This window comes from Arachis hypogaea, chromosome 9 (assembly GCF_003086295.3).
Source record: "Arachis hypogaea cultivar Tifrunner chromosome 9, arahy.Tifrunner.gnm2.J5K5, whole genome shotgun sequence".
Lineage (NCBI taxonomy): Eukaryota > Viridiplantae > Streptophyta > Magnoliopsida > Fabales > Fabaceae > Arachis > Arachis hypogaea.
Genome location: NC_092044.1, coordinates 1,779,785 through 1,799,257, shown reverse-complemented (window position 1 = coordinate 1,799,257; position 19,473 = coordinate 1,779,785). Strand labels below are relative to the sequence as shown.

The following is a 19,473-nucleotide window of genomic DNA, read 5'->3' as shown; positions in this document are numbered from 1 at the left end:
AATTTAATTAAGTTGTTATTTAATAGTTTTTAATTATTAATTTTATATAAAAATAATTGTATGTGAGTTTTTATCATTTAAATTGTATTAGGAGTAATTTAAATCTCACTTTGTATATATAATAATTGATTAACCATTAATAAATTTTAAATAAAATTCAGATTGACAACAGATTAATTTTTATCCTATTAGATTGAGAAATATTGTTGAAAACCAAAAAATTGAATATACTGGAAAATAAAAAGAAATGTATGAATTTTATTGAAAGAAAAAATATGAAAGTGTAGATGAAGCTTATTTGAAATTTATTTTCGTTGATCTTTCTACTTGCGTATAGATCACACAAGTCCCTCTCGCATCAATGTATAAAAAAAGAAGCCAAGGCCAATTGGGAGTGTTTAACTTCTTTTAATTGACGATGACTTCAACATATCCAAGTTAATTATTAGGAAAAATTATTCTAAAGGACCGTTAGGAAGATTTAATTATTAAAAAGGACTTTTAATATCAAAATTATTAAAAAGGACTAATTTTTTTATCTTCTTAAATTACTGATTATTTATTTACATTTATATATCCATACAACACATTAATTTCTACACCCTTCGATGAATGACCTATTTAGTTATAGCTTTGATAGGATTTTTAAAAGGAAAAAAGAATTTCAAATGAGTTGTTTGCACTTTGAATACAATAAATATATTTAGTATATTAGCATAATTGCTAATTCAATTAGCTTGCTATTGTGAACAAAAAGCAGGATGCAATTTTTTTAAATTTGAAGACCGTCAAACTAAGTAGCATAAAGAGTTTGTGCAAAATATGAAATTCTAAAGCTCATGAAATTTTTTTGGGCAAACTACACACTCTGATCATTGAGAAATTTGATGAATTGGTCTATGTGATTCCTCATAATTTGGTTGAAAGATTGTCGAATTTAAGTTGCTTGAGGGTTACGAACTGCGAGTCAATCAAAGTTATATTTGAAGAAGCTGACGATAATAATAGAAAACAAGATGTTATGCATAACATCAAGTTGCAAGATATTCATTTAGAAACACTCCTGAAACTGGAGAATGTATTCAAACAGAAGAAAGAAGTAAAATGGAGTGATATCAAATTGTAAAGATATGGGTGCATGATTGTGGAAGGTTGGAAAATATATTTTCAATTTCTGTAGTCAAGACTACTGAAATAAATATGGTTGAGAAAAAAATAGTTAAGGATATATTTATCTCCTTATAAAAAGATTTGGTTCTTCTTCTTAAATATTATATAAAAAAATTTGGTCCTTCTTAATAATTTTGGCATTAAAGGTCCTTTTTAATAATTAAATCTTCCTAATGGTCCTTTAGAATAATTTTTCCTAATTATTATTATTATTTATTATAGCAATGTTAGAGAGTCAGTAATTTTTGTGATTGGTAGTCAGTAAATAGTCATCAATAATAATTTAATGGTGTGAGATTGGTGTGAAATTTCATCCAATAACTCACATTTCTCTGCTGATTACATGCTGGCCAAAATTCAACAAAATTGACTAGTCCCTAGATTTTTCTATATTTATTAATTAGTCTCATCAACCATTAGTATAACTTATTTCCCTGGCTAGTGAACACATCTCATAAGTTATATTAATTAAATTAGAGAAAATTTTACTCCCTTTTTCTATGGATGCTAAAATAATATTTTCCTCTCCTCTATTTTAAATATGTATATTTTTTTTTCTTTCTAACTTTTAAAAAACCTCCTCTTTAATCTATTTTAAATTTTTTGTGTTAACTACTATTAACTTTATCCATTTTTTAAAAAAATAAATTATTTTTTTGAAAAAATACCTATTAACAAAAATTCTATTATTTTTTATCATTAAATTTTGCTTACTAAATACTTTTTAATAAATTATTTTTTTATTGATTAAATTATATTTTTACTAAAATACTTTTAAAAAAATTAATAATTAAATTATTTTTTTCTAAAATACCTCCCCTTCAATAATTTTTTAATAATTAAATTTTGATTTTACCAAAATTTTTGTTAATAATTATTTTTATATTTTACTATTAATTTTTTGATATCAATATATATTATTTTAACATTAAATAAAAAAATCTTACCACTGTTAATATGTATAACAATTAATAGATATTGATATTGAAAAATAATCTTACTAAAATTTTTTATTTAATGCTAAAATAATATATAGATATAAAAAAATTAATAGTAAAATATAAAAAAATTGTTAACGAAAATTTTGGTAAAATTATAATTTAATAATTAAAAGATTATTGAAGGGTATTTTAGAAAAAAATAATATAATTATCAATTTTTTAAAAAAATACAATTTAATTAATAAAAAAATAATTTATTAAAGAGTATTTTAGTAAGTAAAATTTAATAATAAAAAATAAAATTTTTGTTAATGGATTTTTTTAAAAAAAATTTATTTTTTCTTAAAAAATAGATAAAGTTAATATTAGTTAATGCAAAAAATTTAAAATAGATTAAAGAAAAGATTTTTTAAAAGTCAGAAGAGAGAAAAATATGTATTTATAAAATAAAAAAATGTCATTTTAATATCTCGCAAAAAAAAAATAGTGAAATTTTCTCTTATATTAGTTAAGACACCGGTTTTAAATTTCCGTGACCTTAGCTACCAAGGCGCGCTATTCTATATTGGAATAGACAATGCCTGGCCACCATTATTGAATTTATTATATAAAGCCACGGTTTTTTACTACTGTTGTCTGAGTACATATAATTATATAAAGGCAACTACTCCCGTGAAGATGCTAAAAATATTTTTCATGATAATTTTTGTTTAAAAAGTGTAATTTATTTATTTTGCAATACTTTAAATAAAGATAATACTTTTACTTCAAATAAAATCAAGTCCTATAATTTATTATTCAATGATCAAAATAATATATTTTCACATAATAATAATCATTAAATCTTCGTTAGAGTAGTCACCTAAATATTATAGCAATAAGGTGAAGTTTAATAGTTTCCTTTTTTTATATTAGCAATCCATGCCTATATAAAGAGTGATAGGTGTGTTGTTTTAGTATTGTGAAAAGCGAAAGAAAGGAAAAGTTCTCTTAGCTTTCTCTGTTTTTGGTTAGTTGTTTATTAAATTTTAAGTTTTTAACTTACAAAAACTGGTCATAACAAGAGCTATGGCTTCAAACAACAATGGCCGCACGGCAAGTGAGAGCTTCAAAGCTCAAGCTCTTGTTTACAGGCACATGTATGGCATCCTAGACGCCATGTGTCTCAAGTGGATCGTTAACTTTCGCATACCAAACATAATCCACAATCATGGCAAACCCATTACTCTTTCAGAATTGGTTTCAGTTCTGAAAATTCCATCGGCTAAAGTTGATACCACGGATCTTTTCATGCGCTACATGGCACATAATGGATTCTTTGATATAGTAAGAATCTACCATTCTCACCTATACTTCAAAATTTGTCCTTTTATAAATATTTTACCAAATATAAAAGTCATATGCTGTTTATAAAAAAATTGTAGTACTTTAATTATTTTTATTATATTTTACAATATTTTAAAAATATTTTCATGGTTAGAAAATTCGAATGGCACTTCTATCAGCAATTTGATCATTTGAGAATATTTTTGTTGATTTTCTCTTTAATATATAAGACACTATCTATTAAGGGTGTAAGTTACTGAATCGGATAAAAAATTACCGTAAAATTGAACCGAAAATTACAACAACCGATTTAAAAACCGAAAAAATCAGTTTATTTTGGTTTTTTTCTTGACAAAACCGATCGGTTCGTTTCGGTTTTTGGTTGGTTCGATAAAAACCGAACCGAATCGAACCAAAGATATGCATACATTTCAATGTTTTAACCATTTTAACCTTTAACCTAACAACAAAAATCCCTAATTCCTAACCATTTCAATGTTTTACTCTTATTATTTCAGTTTATTGGCTATTTTAAACCTCTAATTATTGTGATTCATATTCTTCTCATTAGAAATTAAAAATCGAAAAAATAACCGAACCAAACAACTGTTGGTTCGATTCGATTCGATTCGGTTGTTGTAAAAGCAGCAAACCGAACGATTGTGTGTCTGTAGAAACCAAACATATCAGTTCGGTTGGTTTTTGATCTAAAACCGAACCAAACCGAACCGATAACACCCCTACTATCTATGTTAGTTTTCTTAACAAAATGTTATAATTGCAACTATATCAGAGTTAATATTGTATTTACATCTGTACAACAAAGGTAACAATTCATGGTGACGATGATAGCAGCCAAGAAGAAAATGAAGCATTTGCTCTCACAGCAGCATCAGAGCTGTTGATCAAAGGCACTGAAAACCCTTGTATATCTCCGATGGTAGAGATGTTTCTCAATGATCCAACTCTTTCAAGTTCCATGCATCATCTAAACAAGTGGTTTTATGACGAAAATCGCCCTCTATACGAAATCACCTTAGGAAAACCTTTGTGGGAGTTTCTTGATAAGAACCCTACAAACTTGAGCTTGTATAATGATGCTATGGCCAGTGATTCTCAGATGATAAAGTTGGCACTAGAGGATCACAACATGGTCTTTGAGGGGTTGGAAACAATTGTGGATGTTGGTGGTGGAACTGGAACCACAGCTCAAATTATCAGTGAGAAATTTTCAGCACTCAAATGTATAGTATTTGATCTTCCACATGTTGTGAAAAATTTGAAGGGATGCAACAATTTGAGCTTTGTTGGTGGAGACATGTTTGAATCCATTCCTAAGGCTGATGCAATTCTACTTAAGGTAAGTATTTAATTAGTAGTGGATTAGCAGTGTGTTTGCCCTAATTAATTTAAATATTTTTTTAGCTATTTTTAAGTCTTAAAATTAAGATCTCTAAGTTATAAGCATGGATTTGAGAATTAGATTGAACTAGTCGGTTTAATTAAATTTATTGAAAATGATAAAAAAAAATCGGTTTACAATGAATTGGTTAAAGAATTAAAAATTTTGGTTAATTGATCTAACCATTACAATTTTTTAACAATTAATCGATTTAAATAATAAAATACAAACAAATTTTAAATAATATATTTTATACATATATATTACTATTATATATTCGATTCACCTGGTTGAATTTCGATTAACCTTTAAATTTTTAAATTCTTAATTTTATTAGTTTAACGACTGATTTAATTTTTACAGCTTTAATTATAAGTCACTTATTATGTTAACTAATTTTAATTTTATTATTTTTATATACATTTAATGAATAAAGAATGAAATAATATTAGTATATATAATGTTACATTTCTTTTCTTTTTTTGCAGGTGGTCTTACATAATTGGAGTGAGGACGATTGTGTAAAAATATTGAGAAATTGCAAAGATGCTATTAATGCTTGTAATAAGAATAAAAATAAAGGTAAAATAATCATTTTAGATTCTGTGATAGATGAAGAACAAGATGAGCTTGAAATTACTCGACTCAAACTTCTTATGAATATAAGCATGCATATTATTCACGATGGAAAAGAGAAAACCAAAAAAGAATGGAAAAGTATCTTTTATAAAGCTGGCCTCTATAATTATAAAATATCTCCATTTACAGGATATTTATCACTTATAGAGGTCTATCCTTAAAGATAACCTCATAATAGTTTTTACAACTCTATGAATAAAATAAATATTATGCAAACAACTAAGAAAGAAAATGTTTACTTTAAATGTAGAATTTAAAAATGTAATGTTTTTAATTTAGTATTTATTAATTATTGTTAGAATAATTATGTACTTTTAGATGTAATAAATATATAATTATAAATGTTATGTTATATAATATAAGATAACTTTAAGTATTGTTTTTTTAGTATTATTATTTTATGTAGTTTTATATTATTGTTTACATTGTATTTTTTATGAATAAAATTTTGTAATATGATATTATATGAATAAAGCTTTATATTCAAGCACATACGTTCAGTGTTGTCGTTCTTCTTCTAAATTTGCGCACGTAAGATTTTTCTTCTTCTTCTTTCTCTTTCATTATCGTCATCACCAACAATATCAACATTATGTGTTTTTGTTGTTGATTGAGTTTTTTTTTTACTGTTTCTTTAAATTTGAACTAATTTCGGTTCATTTGTGAATTAATTGAGGTTCACTTGATACTGTTGTTAAGTATTGACCAAATTTTTTATTCCTTAAGAAATTTCTGTTCATTTCTTAGTTTAATTTAGGTTCATTTGGTTTTGTTTCGCTTGAATTTGCTGAACTTATTTATGTGTGATTGTTTAGTTAGTTTTTGTTCAAATCTAAACTAATTTCGATTTATTTGTGAATTAACTTAGATTTACTTGATGCTACTGTTAAGTGTTTGACCAAATTTTTTATTTCTTAAGAAATTTTGGTTCATTTCTTAGTTTAATTTAAGTTTATTTGGTTCTATTTCACTTGAATTTTTTCTCCTCATCCTCCGCTTTGCCTTCTTCTTCTTTTTCGTTTTTTTTTTCGACATCTTCTCATTTTATATATGTGTGATAACGGCAGTTCAAAATCGCCATATAATCACCAGAACTGCTACTAAATACAAAGTCAATTACGACAACAACAAAAAATACCATAATATCTAGATATTACGACAATTCTTTAAAATCGCCGAAATATTAATACTATTTTAAACTCTTTTTTGTAGTATTCTAAATTTTGTTAATCGTATAACATTGTTTTTTTAAATATAAATCATATTCCACATATTAAAATAAATTTAAGTTTAATTTATACATGCATTTTACACAAGTTCAAAATAATCTATTCGATTTGCACTACTAAAAAAAATTAGTCATTAGCCACGAAATTTTAGCTATGATCTTATTGAAGTTTTATGACAAACTCAAATAGCAGTAGCACTTTACAGAATTTGACAAGAATGAGACCACTCTACAGAATTTGACAAGAATGAGACCACCGTGGCACAGTTACCCACGTTTATTATTCTCAACTTTTATATCCCTCTCTTGGAGTAAATACCCATAGTCGTCATTGAGATTCACGCAAATACCCATATTAATCCCTAAGATTCCGATTTACGCAAATACCTATATTAGTCCTCCAGATTCTCCAAGCACTCAAAGTGGTCCCTGGGTATATTTCTGGTGATGAGTCATCATCGGAGCGCTGACGTGAACTCGGTTTGCCACGCTGGAGGGCTCCTAATGGCTAACTAAGCTGGCGAATTTTCAATTTGTATCCAGATTGGTCCCTCCTATTATATGTAACCCTAAATCTCCAAATTCGTGACCCATAATAGTCCCTGACGTTTATGCTTATCCCCATAAAAGTCTTTAAAATTTACAATCGATCCTCATAAAAGTCCCTAACAGATATGCAGATAATCAGACAATGATTTAAAAGCTAAACTATAAACGAAAAACATGTGTTATAATGCAATTGGAGTGACAAATTTCTTCTAAAAAGAATGGTATCAAATGAATAAACTTGGTTTACCACAGACACCATGTAAAAAGTTGGTAAGAACGTGGGGGTATGTTACTGTTGAAAAGCTATCATCAATTAAGTATTGAAGCCAAAAAAGAACAGAATATATAAGAAGAAACTTGTACCTCAATTTGCTTTGGTAATGCAATAGCAATCTATTTCCCTGACAATATGAGAATGGAAATCTCTCTTCCACTAATTGATCTACACTGCAAAAAGATGGAAAGGTTTTTTGACTAAATATTATAAATAAATGACAAAGTTGTTAGTGAATAAAATGTATCTAGTTGTTAGTTTTCTCAAGTCCAACAAATCTGGCATAGCACAACTTTATTTTTTATTTTTTTCTTTGTGACAAAAACACCACTTTCATTTTCCTATTCTTATTAAAAGTGCAACTAATTTTCCACCATTTAATTTGTTCTTGTTAAAATCTACGTATAACAATAAATCATTAATAGAAATAAATGATCTTAAAACTTTTTTCTTTTTCAATAAGAGTGGATCACAAAAATAACATATCTAATCTGACTAGATTATTAGGCAATTTTTTCTACACAACATTTATCACAAATTTCAAAGAGACATTTAGCCAAATATAAAAAACATTTTAGGCAAAGCAAATCCACCTTATTGTCAAACTTAACTATATATAGTAATTAATGGTGTACTTTAAGACAATGTAAGCTTTGATAACTATAGTATTAGTATATTTTAACTCATATCTAAATCACTATCGAATAAAAACTTATGCTAAATGATCAATTCAAACGTAGAAATTCGGTCAATGACTAATTGTTAGTGAAAAAAAATAAAATAATTGTTGACTTCACAATACCTCGTGTCTTAGAAATTGTGGAAATTTTGTTTTCATAAAAAATTAATGTATGTGCTTAATCGATGACAACTTATTATATAATTGCGTGAAATAAACGTTATCTTATTAACTTGACTGACCAATTTGTCAAGAAAGAAAGCAATATAATAGTCAAGAAAAAAATTGAGCAATATATATATTGTTTGGTTAATAGTTAAAATGGTTGCTTAAAAAATTATGTGTATATCAGTTTGGTATATAAAACAAAGTATATAACAAAGTATAAAGATCTCATAAAAGAGATGCAAAGTATATTAATATCAATATAATATAATATTTTATTTTTATTTCTTTTTGTAAAAAAAATATATATATTTCGCAAACAAAGCTCAAAGATAAAGCATTCAAGCTTATCTAGATTGGACTAGAGTCTTTTGGGTCCAAATTATATTTTTTATTATGAATTCCTTGTGTAGTTATGTCAAAACACATTTGTACATTTCTGTTTTATAATTTAAATTATTAAGAATCAGAATAGATTATTTATTATATAGAATTAATGCTTTTACGAATAAAATATCTAAAGTTTCAATACTAGTTACAATAAGATTTTTTTTTTGGTGTCTAAACAAGGAAAGAAACAAAGCAAAAACTATCCTAAATCCGAGCGGATGATTCGTTGAAGATCAACACAAGGCTCAGACCAAATAACATGATTAGAGTTATTCTTGGCACTATATTTAGCCATCCAATCCGCAGCTCTATTTGCTTCTCGGGACACCCATTCAACGTGAACAAGCCAAGGACGAGATAAAAGCTCCTGAATCTTGTGAACCAAATCTGTTACTTCAGATGAATACCCACTTGTAAGCTCATGCATGATGGGCAGAATGTCAAGGCAATCCGTTTCACATATAATATCCCTCAAACCGCAATCCCAAGCTAAAACCAGCCCCCTCCAAGCAGCAAATAATTCACATCTGATTATAGACCAAGGGGGAATGCTTCCAGAGCAGCCCGAGATCCAATCTCCCTTAGAATCTCTAATAATACACCCAAATCCCGCTAAATTTGAATCCATATACAAGCTTGCATCACAATTAACTTTAAAACTATTACCTACCGGTGGTTCCCAACACAGGCAATTTCGGAGAGACCTAAAGGCATTGCTTCGATTCCTGTAAACCTGTAAGTCCTTGGCGGTAATTCTGGCCAAGGCAACAACCTTGTGGTCTGTCCAAGGGTTGTCAGTATTGAATATGTCATTGCACCTATGTCTCCATACCCACCAAAGTCCTGCACCAAAGGACGCCTCATTGTTAGCCAAGGCCTTCCGAAACCACTCTTCAAGAGCAGTACCAGTCGTCGAGTCCAGGATACTAGGATCCAACATATACCAAATTGCCTTTGATCGTTCACAGTCTCTAAGGCAATGCTCCATAGTTACAATAAGATTGAACCCTTTAATAGTGTGTTTTGTTATGAAACAAGTTTTCGATAGGTTCGCAAACAACTTTTAAGAGGAAAAAAAAACTCGAAGTTGATATGAATTAGACTAAAGCCTTTGTTTGAAATCATGTTTATTTTCTTTTTATTAAAAGTTTTTTATATAGCTTTGTCCAAATTTTTTTTTATATTTTTTAGTAATTGTTGAATAATTTAAAAAAAATACTTGTGCACTTCTATTTTATAATTTAATTCGTTAGAAATTAGAATAACAATTACCGCTTTTATATATAAACAAAATGTTTAAAGTTTTATTGCTAGATCTAATAAGATTGAACAGTTTATAGGGCATTTTGTTATAAAACAAGTTCACAACAAATCTGAAATGTCAAGAAATAGAGCAATTTCATCTTCATCGTAATATAGATCTCACAAAAAATAAAACAGTATGCAATTTATTAAACACCTTGAAAATGAAAAATTTGAACTTATATACATGTCAATCTATACTAATTACTAAATACGCATCCACCAATCAAATCAAGACACTTGCATGCAACTTGTAAATGCTTCAATTCTTGGCATCTTCTTGATGAATTGGTTAAACGTGTACTTTACCAACGCAAGTTGGCACAGATGAATGAGGGTCTGTGCCCCTTAACCATCTCTCCCAGGTTCGAATGACGCCTTATATGTTATATGGTATAATTGAAGGATGAAGTTGAATCTCGTATGCATGTTGGGAATTATCATTGTAGACTTCGGGACATTTATCCATCTCTTCACTATATCAATTTTACTGCACTTAAAATCCTTGTTCTTTTTGTCAATTACTTTGTGTCAGCTAAATTAGCAAGTTAAATTTTCAATCTCAGTTGTGGTATATCAGTTATTCACCTCTACAAAAATGGATCCATTTTAATTTGAGTGGATCAACTTGAAAAACTACAAGACTTGGTTCTTTCTACAAGTTTTTTTCCTATAAGTTTGAAAAATATATCATCTTTGATTGTCTTATATGTTGATTTAAATCCTTTACCGAAAATATTTGTGAAAAAAAAAATTCTCCTTTTCAAGCCTAGAAGATTTAAGTTTAGGCTTACAATCATTGATCTTTGACTTTGATCTTCAATGGATTCCTCCTTTTTAACTTCGAACTCTGATATTGAATGCATTGAGTTTCAAACTTTTTTAGTGGATATATATACAAAACTCTCTACCACTTCTAAACATTTTGAACTCAAGAATTCCATTAGAATCAATTGACAAGTTCTAGAAATTTGTTTTTCATTATCTTATTTTGCATAAGAGTTCAATCAATGACAGTATTATAAGAGTTCAATCAATGACAGTATTTCAAAAGTATTGCTTAATTCCAAAGTATTATTGTTGAGTGGCAATAATTTGAGAAGTAATGAGCCACGAATATCCCCAAAGGTCACTCTTTTAATTTATCCTTCCACTATGCTCGTCATCATATTATTTTGATTTACTTCATAAGTTGCAACTCCTTAACTAATAAGACAAATCTAAAAGAGTGACATTTGGTGATACTCGTTACATATTATCTCTCAAATTATTGTCGCTTAGCAATAATATTTTAGAATTAAGTAACACAATTGAAATGCTGTCATTGATTGAACTGCTATGCAAAACAAGATACTAAGAAACAAACTTCCAAAACTTTTTAATTGGTTCCAATAAAATTATTGAGTTCAAATGTCTAGAAGTAAGGAGAATTTTGTGTATATATTCACAGAAAAAGTTTAGAACTCACAACACTCAAAGCATGATAGCCATTCATCTCTTTAGGGGTTTTCGATCGCCACCATATACATTTTCATTGTTGAAAACAATCAATACTGCAGGTAACTGGTACCAAATCAATATATAGATTGAAAAAAGAAAAAAGGATTAATCATCATACTTGCAATTTATTGTATATAAAAACAAATATATGCAACCATATATGATCATATTAACATAAAGAAAGAACTTGCATATGACATATCGTAACAACCATTGATAGAGTAATAACTAAAATTGTTTATAAAAACCGATTTCTATATAGTCCCTCAAATAAGTGATCCAATTTGACTGACAAAAACACAAAAACAAGTATACTGAAGCATGAATTTTCCCTATGTTGGGGCTAGAACAAGCAATACAGATTTTTTCAACAGTCCAGAATTTTCTGGCACGTTCCTGGATTAAACCATGTCAACGGCATAACAGACTCCTTTCAGAAGAAGGGACTCTTGCAAACAATCCTAACAAATTCAGGACAAGAAGACATTTACCTTTACCACTACTCACTATCATAAAAATCTACCAGATTTTGGGTTGCCGCATAGTAATTACACTAGCTTATGTAATCCTATCTATCACAGAACTACTAGCTATGGAAAGAAACATAAAAGATTTCATGGAAGATCCAAGTTCAAAAGAATGGCAGTAAAAATTTCTGCTAGCTTTTCAAGATAAGTATTTTTTGAGATTGAGTTCTATGACTTTGCCGGAGTGAACTCCAGCGAATTACCTTGAAAAATATATAAAAAATAAGACAAAATTTAACAAATTATAACAAAAACAGATGAAAAACAAAGGACAAAATTTAACAAAAAGATCCAAAAACAACTTGATTAAAAGACATGCATAGTTTATCAATCTTGGGAATCAGAAAGGGTAAAGTGTGAACCTTTAGGACGGCGGCTTCGTGAGGAGACATGGAGGATGGCGGCTGCGTGACGGAGAGGAGGAGGAGGCTGCATGACTGAGAAGACGATGATGGCGTGAATGAGAAGGGGAGGGGGCGCCGTGACTGAAAAGAAGATGAGACTCAGAAAGAAGAAAGTCTGAAGAGTTGAGAGAGGGTGTTAGTGACTGAGTGGGTGTGTTCTGGGTGAGAAGAATCAGGTATATATAGTGATACGCGGTTCGGTTCGTTTCGGTTCGATTATATAAATCAAACCGAACCGAATAAAACCGATTTAAAATTCAATGGATTTGTTGCTGGGCCAAGACGGTTTGGCTGACTAGTTGTTGATTTAATGTTTTAGTTGGAATGCAAAAAAGTTAGGTTGAGGAGTAAAGTTTTGAAAATATTTTCATATATTAATAACCTCTTTCAAATATAATTACATTCCCTAATAAAATAATAATAATAATAATAATAATAATAATAATAATAATTATTATTATTATTACAATCCCCTCGAAAAAATGTTCTTTCTCTTAATAATTTATATAATAAATAATCATAAAAGACGTATGTTTTAAATATTTATAACATGCTCTCAAATATTTTTTAACTCATATTTTTATAAAATTTAGATTATTTTTTTATGAATTGGACAAAATATAAGTTTCTGCCAAATCATAATTGCATTTTGTGAATATTTATAAATAACTTACAAATAATATAAGAATTTGTTCAATTTTATTGAAGAAGTTGCTCATAATATTACTCATAATTGTATTATATAATTGTATCAATAATTATGGTCTATTACTTATAATATTTAAATAAATTTATTTTAGTTGAATCACAGTCATCATGTCTTTCTTATTTCATTGTTAATTTAAAATTGTAGGTTGATCCTGTAAAACAAAACTCTTATAAAAAAAAAACCGTGTAAAAATATTTTTTTAAAATGATTTTTTTTTTGTAATATTTTTTTAGAATGACTTATTCATTTTTTTTCAATAAAATTATGTTACTAATGTCTACAGACTACCAAATAAATACTATACCAAAAAAAGTTGGGCACACATACTTATTTTATATAATAACTTAATTATGTATGATTAATCAAAAAACGGGACACTAACCACACTTTTAGACTAATAGCATAAATGGTGTCCTTCTACTACATGCTACCATACATGCATCGCAATTTCACTATGTTCCCATTGTGATAATTAAATTTTTAAATATTATTTTAATAATTTAATTTAAAAAAATTTAATAAATTTTTTATATTAATCTTTCACGCACTCCAAAAAATATTAATAATTTAACATAGTCAATATAATTAATTGAGCCTGCAAAAGAGGGGCAAATAATGTTTAAATTTTGGAGAGTAGTATTTTTTTTACAAATTAATTAGAAAATATGTAGGAACTGAATTTATAAATGTTTATGCATCTCTTTTCTAGTTATTTTTTGACTGCCTTTACTGTCTTACTTATAACAACTTATGATAACGTTAGAACAGATATATAATAGTTAATAAATAATAATAAATTTAATATTTAATTTAATCGTTGTAATTGTATATAAAACTAAATTCAGTGACTATATATATATATATATATATATATATATATATATAGTGGTGAAATGAAAGTGACATGTGTCTATGATGATGAAGTGATGAGTGCCGTGGGCGTGAGAGAGGAATAATTCAGCACTTAATTAAGGGAAAGTTTAGAGGATCAGCAATTTTATTGAATTTTGGTTAATATGTAACTAACAGAAAAATGTGAGTCATTGGATGAAATTTTATACCAATCTCACACCATCAAATCATCATTAATGGCTAGTTGATGGCTAACAATCACAAAAGTTACTGTCTCCCTAATATTACTCATTAATTAATAAGACTCCACTTGGTCAACGTCAACGAAAAAAATTAACATGTGAGTGGCTTTGCAAGAGGAACCTATCCTTTCAATTTTCGCGTGGGTCCATAAAAAATTATTATCTTTATTGTAACCGTAATTGGGAGATTTAGCGAAACTCAGGTGCAGTCGACTTCACGTGAAGTTAAAAGTCGTTAGATAATTTGACTAATTTAACTAAATTTTGATTTAACAGCTTTCATTTATCAACTTTATGTGAAGTCAATTGTACCTAAATTTCTACTTAGTGAAGAGAATAAAGAAAATTAAAATAATCGGTAAACATACACATATATTCTATAAAATATAGACATTTTATTAAATTGTTGTAAAATATATTTTAAACACGATATTTATTATATTTATCCAATACGTATATAATTGTATTTTAATAAAAAAATTAATGTTCACTTTTTCTACCTACAAAAAAAACACATTAGATTTTATTGGTATAACCACAAAAATCATTCAACTTTTATTTGTTCAGTTTCTATGACTACGAAAATGACACTAAACATATAATTTAGGTAACAATACATTTTTAACCGAAATAAAAAAAATTCAAATGAAATATATTATCAGTTTTAAAATTGTTATTATTTGACAAATCAAGACGATAGACGTTGTTAAAAAAAAAAATTTACATTGATCATGATATTAGATAATGTTAAAGTTATTATTGCCTAAATTCAAAAAGTAATTTAAAAATTAAAGATCAAACAAAAAAGACATATTGAATTTATCTCTTAAGCAATAATACAATTTGTTAAAATTATTACCATAATTAGAAAAAATTTTTAAGATAATTGCCATCGACTTCTTGTTGGTATATATATGCATAATAATAATTATTATCTTTTAATATGATATATGCATAATAATAAAAATTTATATATTAATTATCTTTATATTTTGTTAAAAAAATTATCAAAGAAGAGTAACTCTGAATGTAAATGAAATTTTGCATTCCTATAGTTTAATCAATTATAACCACCATTATTGAAGACACCTTGTTGAAATTTTGCATTCTTATAGTAATTTTGTATTTTTTCTTTGTCTTCTTGTTTAATTTGTTTTTTTCTTTATGAATTTTAATTTCAAGAGTTTTATAAAGAAAAATAAAAATAAAGTAGAGAAGAATAAGAAGAAGATGGAAAAAAGGAGAAAGAAGAATAAGAGAAAAATATGCTAAAATGTATAAAAAAATACAAAAAATCTAATATATAAAATATATAAAATACAATCATCTATTCCCATGCTGATCACATGATATATCTTGCACATTGTTTTTTTAATAAATACAAAAAATTGTTATATATATGCTCAGATTTCTGAAAAATCTGTTAATATCATATTTATAAATAAACTAATAATATTATATCACTTAAATATCACTTAAATTTGAATAAAACAGCATATAACTTACAAATAAAAAAGTGCTTTTTGTTAAGTATTTCTCAATCTTAAAAACAAATATATTGTAATTTAATTAAAATAATTTATGGTCTTGCAACTGCCGCAAACATAAGATTAAATTACTTATGAATTAAATTATTTGATTATCTGCTGCTCTCTACTCTCTAGATAGTTACAATCTCCCATAAAATGTTCTTTCTCTTGATAATTTATATAATAAATAATCATAAAACGCGTATGTCTTAAATATTTATAACATATTTTTAAATATTTTTCAACTCACATATTTCTATAAAATTTAGATTATGTTTTTATGAATTAGACAAAATACAAATTTCTGTCAAATCAAAATTGTATTTTGTGAACATTTAAAAATAACTTGCAAATAATATAAGAATTTGTCCAATTTCATCGAAGAAATTGCAACAAATTCTAAATATATTACATAATTATATCAATAATCATGGCCTATTACTCATAACATTTAAATAAGTTTTTTTTTGTTGAATCACAGTCATCATGCCTTTCTTATTTTATTGCTAACTTGATATTTTAGGTTGGTCCTGCAATATAAAACTCTTGTAGAAAAAGAATTGTGCAAAAATATTTTTTTAGAATGACTTTTTTTTGGTAATATTTCTTTAGAATGACTTATTCATTTTTTTTTCAATAAAATCATGTCACTAATATCTATGGACTACCAAATAAATATTACATAAAAAAAATTGGGCCCACATACCTATTTTATATAATAACTTAATTATGTATAATTATTAATTAATCTTAATACTATAAATGAGAAACGGAAAACTAACCACACTTACATGATGACTTTTGCTACTAGCAAGTAGAATTTTTCATTGCATAAAACCTTTAGAGTAATTCTTCGCATACAAGCGATTAAGGCTTGTAAGCCTTACAAGTTCAATTAAAATTAACGCTCAAAACACGCTTCCAACTATTCTTCTTCCTCTTCGTTTTCTCCTTGTTCTTTTCTTTCGTTTCTTGCCTTCTCTTTCTCCTTCTTCTCCTTCTTCTTCTTGCTGCATGTTCTTCTTCCTCTTACTCTTCTTCTTCTCCTTTTCTTTCGTTTCTGCACATTCTTCTTCATCGTCTTCCTCTTCTTCTTCATTTACGTTCTTTTCTCTCTGTTTTATCTTTTTTTTTCGATTTTTCATGATGAAATCGTTTTTGAAGAAGAATAAGCAGTAGAAGATGAGGAGGAAAAAGAGAAAGAGTTCTGAATTATGCATAAGATGTATTTTAACGAATTTTGGGTGTATTTCTTTAAATCCTTTGGGTGTATTTTCTGTAATCCTTTGGATGTATTTTCTATAATCGTTTGGGTGAATTCCTGTAACCATTTGGGTGTATTTCTGTAATCCTTTGGGTGTATTTCTGTAATCATTTTGGGTGTACTTCTGTAATCGTTTGGGTGTATTTCTGAAGTTCCATTATCTTCAAAAGGATTACAGAAATACACCCAAAGTATTTAAGAAATACACCCAAAATTCGTTGCATAATTCAGAACTCTTTCTCTTTCTCCTCATCTTCTGCTGCTTCTTCTTCTTCAAAACGATTTCAAAACTTGATTTCAGAAACCATGAAAATAAAAAAAACGAAGAAGAAGAACCATTCTGAGTGTAGCGCTTTGAAAACAGAAAACGTTGAATAACGCATTAAAAGGCCTAGTAACTTGTAAGACTTGTAAGTCAAAAAGACTTATATGTGTAGCACTCCTCAAACCTTTAATCATATCCCTGCTTTTGAAAGATGCAATGAAATTACAAGGTGTGAAAAGTTAAAACTTTTGTAGGACCAATGAAAGTATAGTCTTTGTGGAAATTTTGTATTACAGAAAACATCATCATGATTATTCAAGTCTTCATATGCTACCACTTTTGCTTTACTGAATTAATGCACAACTACTACTTAAAGTTGATTTTTCACTTTCAGATTAGATTTTCTACTAGATAGATATATTTTTTATAAATAATTTTTTTTTTCCGAACTATTGCATAATATGTATAAACAAACACGAAATTCTGCACCCAAAATATAGTAGTTTTTAAACATGAGACTTTTGTAAATAAACAGAGGATCAAATTTATAGAATACTATTTCTGTCTCCATCTAAAGGAGATAAAAAAGAATAAAAACTTAGGAGTTTTTACTTTTAATAAAATTAGAATTTGTTATTTAAGTTTATTAATTTTTTATTATTCCCAACTAACAATTCATAAACAATAAATACAGAAATATGATGCAAATAGAGAATGCAGAAAATAGAATATATAAAAAGAAAATATACACATAAATATATAAATTATATATATAATAAAAAAATGCACAATTAAATATGATACATGTTTGATCCTAGTGTAAATCGAACCGAACTAGAAAAAAATCAATCCAAAATTAAAAAAAAAATCTAAAATTAAGAGGTTTATTTCGGTTATTTATTGAATTTATTCAGATTCGTAGTTTTTTTTTTATCGGTTTAGATTTGGACACTCATATTTAAAACTCTAAACAAAACAATTAATTTAATATTTATTTGTTTTTTTTTAATCTTGCAAACTTTAAATCATTGTTAGAGGTTCTAGTAAAACTTATTTATGTCACTAATGTTAATTTATTGGAATTCAAAATATTTATTGAAAATATGTAAAATAATATATGTATAATATAATATATGTATACATACACTAATGTATAATAGCTAATTTAATATTTGATTTTTCATGTGTATATAATATTTTTGTGATTGAAAATAACCAAATATAAAAAAAAAATCAAACATCTTTGACTAAACATAATATTTTTAATTCAATTTAATTGTTTTTTTAATAAATAATCATAACCAAAAGTATGTTGACTTGGTGCATCGACTTTAGAGTCTACAATTGTCATGAATTAGATAAGGCCAATACAATTAGAATCTTTAACAATGATTTGTTGTAATATTCTATAATCAATTTTAATATTTTAATAGAGAGAGAGAGAGAGAGAGGATTAAAAGAAACTAAAACGATATAAGTTCTTGTTCTATATATTATTGAATTATATATAAGCAACTTTTCTTTTTTCTTTTTAATAGAATATTAAAAAATTTAGAAGGCATAACTTTTTTATTCTACTGTTTTCCTTTATTATTTAATTTTTTTTAAGTTATGAAAATATCTCTTTTTTTGCAAAAAATAATAATATTAGAAAGTCATTTTGGATTATATTTGAAAAAAGAATAGTCCAATGCCAAATTCTAAACTCAAATTAGACATATTGGAGACTTACCACTAAATTATAAAATCAACTATTATTAATTAAATATGGATGTAAATTACATCATTCTCATGGAAAATATTTTTCCCTTCTTTAAGTGGAATTTTTGGGACGAATATACTAAGAGTAGTGTATAATTCTAATACGTTAGTAATGTTGTTTGATTTTCGATATCTAAAGATTTTGACGTTGTTTTAAAATATATATTTAATATATATGTAATTTTTTTATTATACTTTTTTAATTTTTTAAAAATTTATTTATTGTTAGTATTTTAAAATTATTTTTGGTAAATTTTGTTATAGTAGTTTTTTAATAGTTTACTGAGAAAAAAAATGTCGAAGTCAAGTGTGGGGTTCAAAAAACCAGAACAAACAAATTTCTTTCAAATTCCAT

The 19,473-nt window shown here is 26.7% G+C and overlaps 1 protein-coding gene and 1 long non-coding RNA gene across 2 annotated transcripts; one reads left to right on the top strand and one right to left on the bottom strand.

Moving 5' to 3' along the window:
• The first annotated feature begins 3,064 nt into the window (after positions 1 to 3,064).
• LOC112709830 (isoflavone 7-O-methyltransferase) lies at positions 3,065 to 5,970 on the top strand. Its single transcript, XM_025761813.2, has 3 exons — positions 3,065 to 3,437; positions 4,264 to 4,797; positions 5,328 to 5,970. Exons 1-3 carry the CDS (start codon positions 3,180 to 3,182, stop codon positions 5,637 to 5,639), a joined length of 1,104 nt encoding a protein of 367 aa, XP_025617598.1. The 5' UTR covers positions 3,065 to 3,179; the 3' UTR covers positions 5,640 to 5,970.
• A 4,174-nt stretch (positions 5,971 to 10,144) lies between these two features.
• On the bottom strand, positions 10,145 to 12,649 carry LOC112709829 (uncharacterized). The gene is made up of 2 exons (XR_003156540.3): positions 12,455 to 12,649; positions 10,145 to 11,628 (listed from the first exon to the last, which is right to left on the bottom strand). It is a non-coding gene; the product is annotated as an uncharacterized lncRNA (long non-coding RNA).
• Positions 12,650 to 19,473: the final 6,824 nt, after the last annotated feature.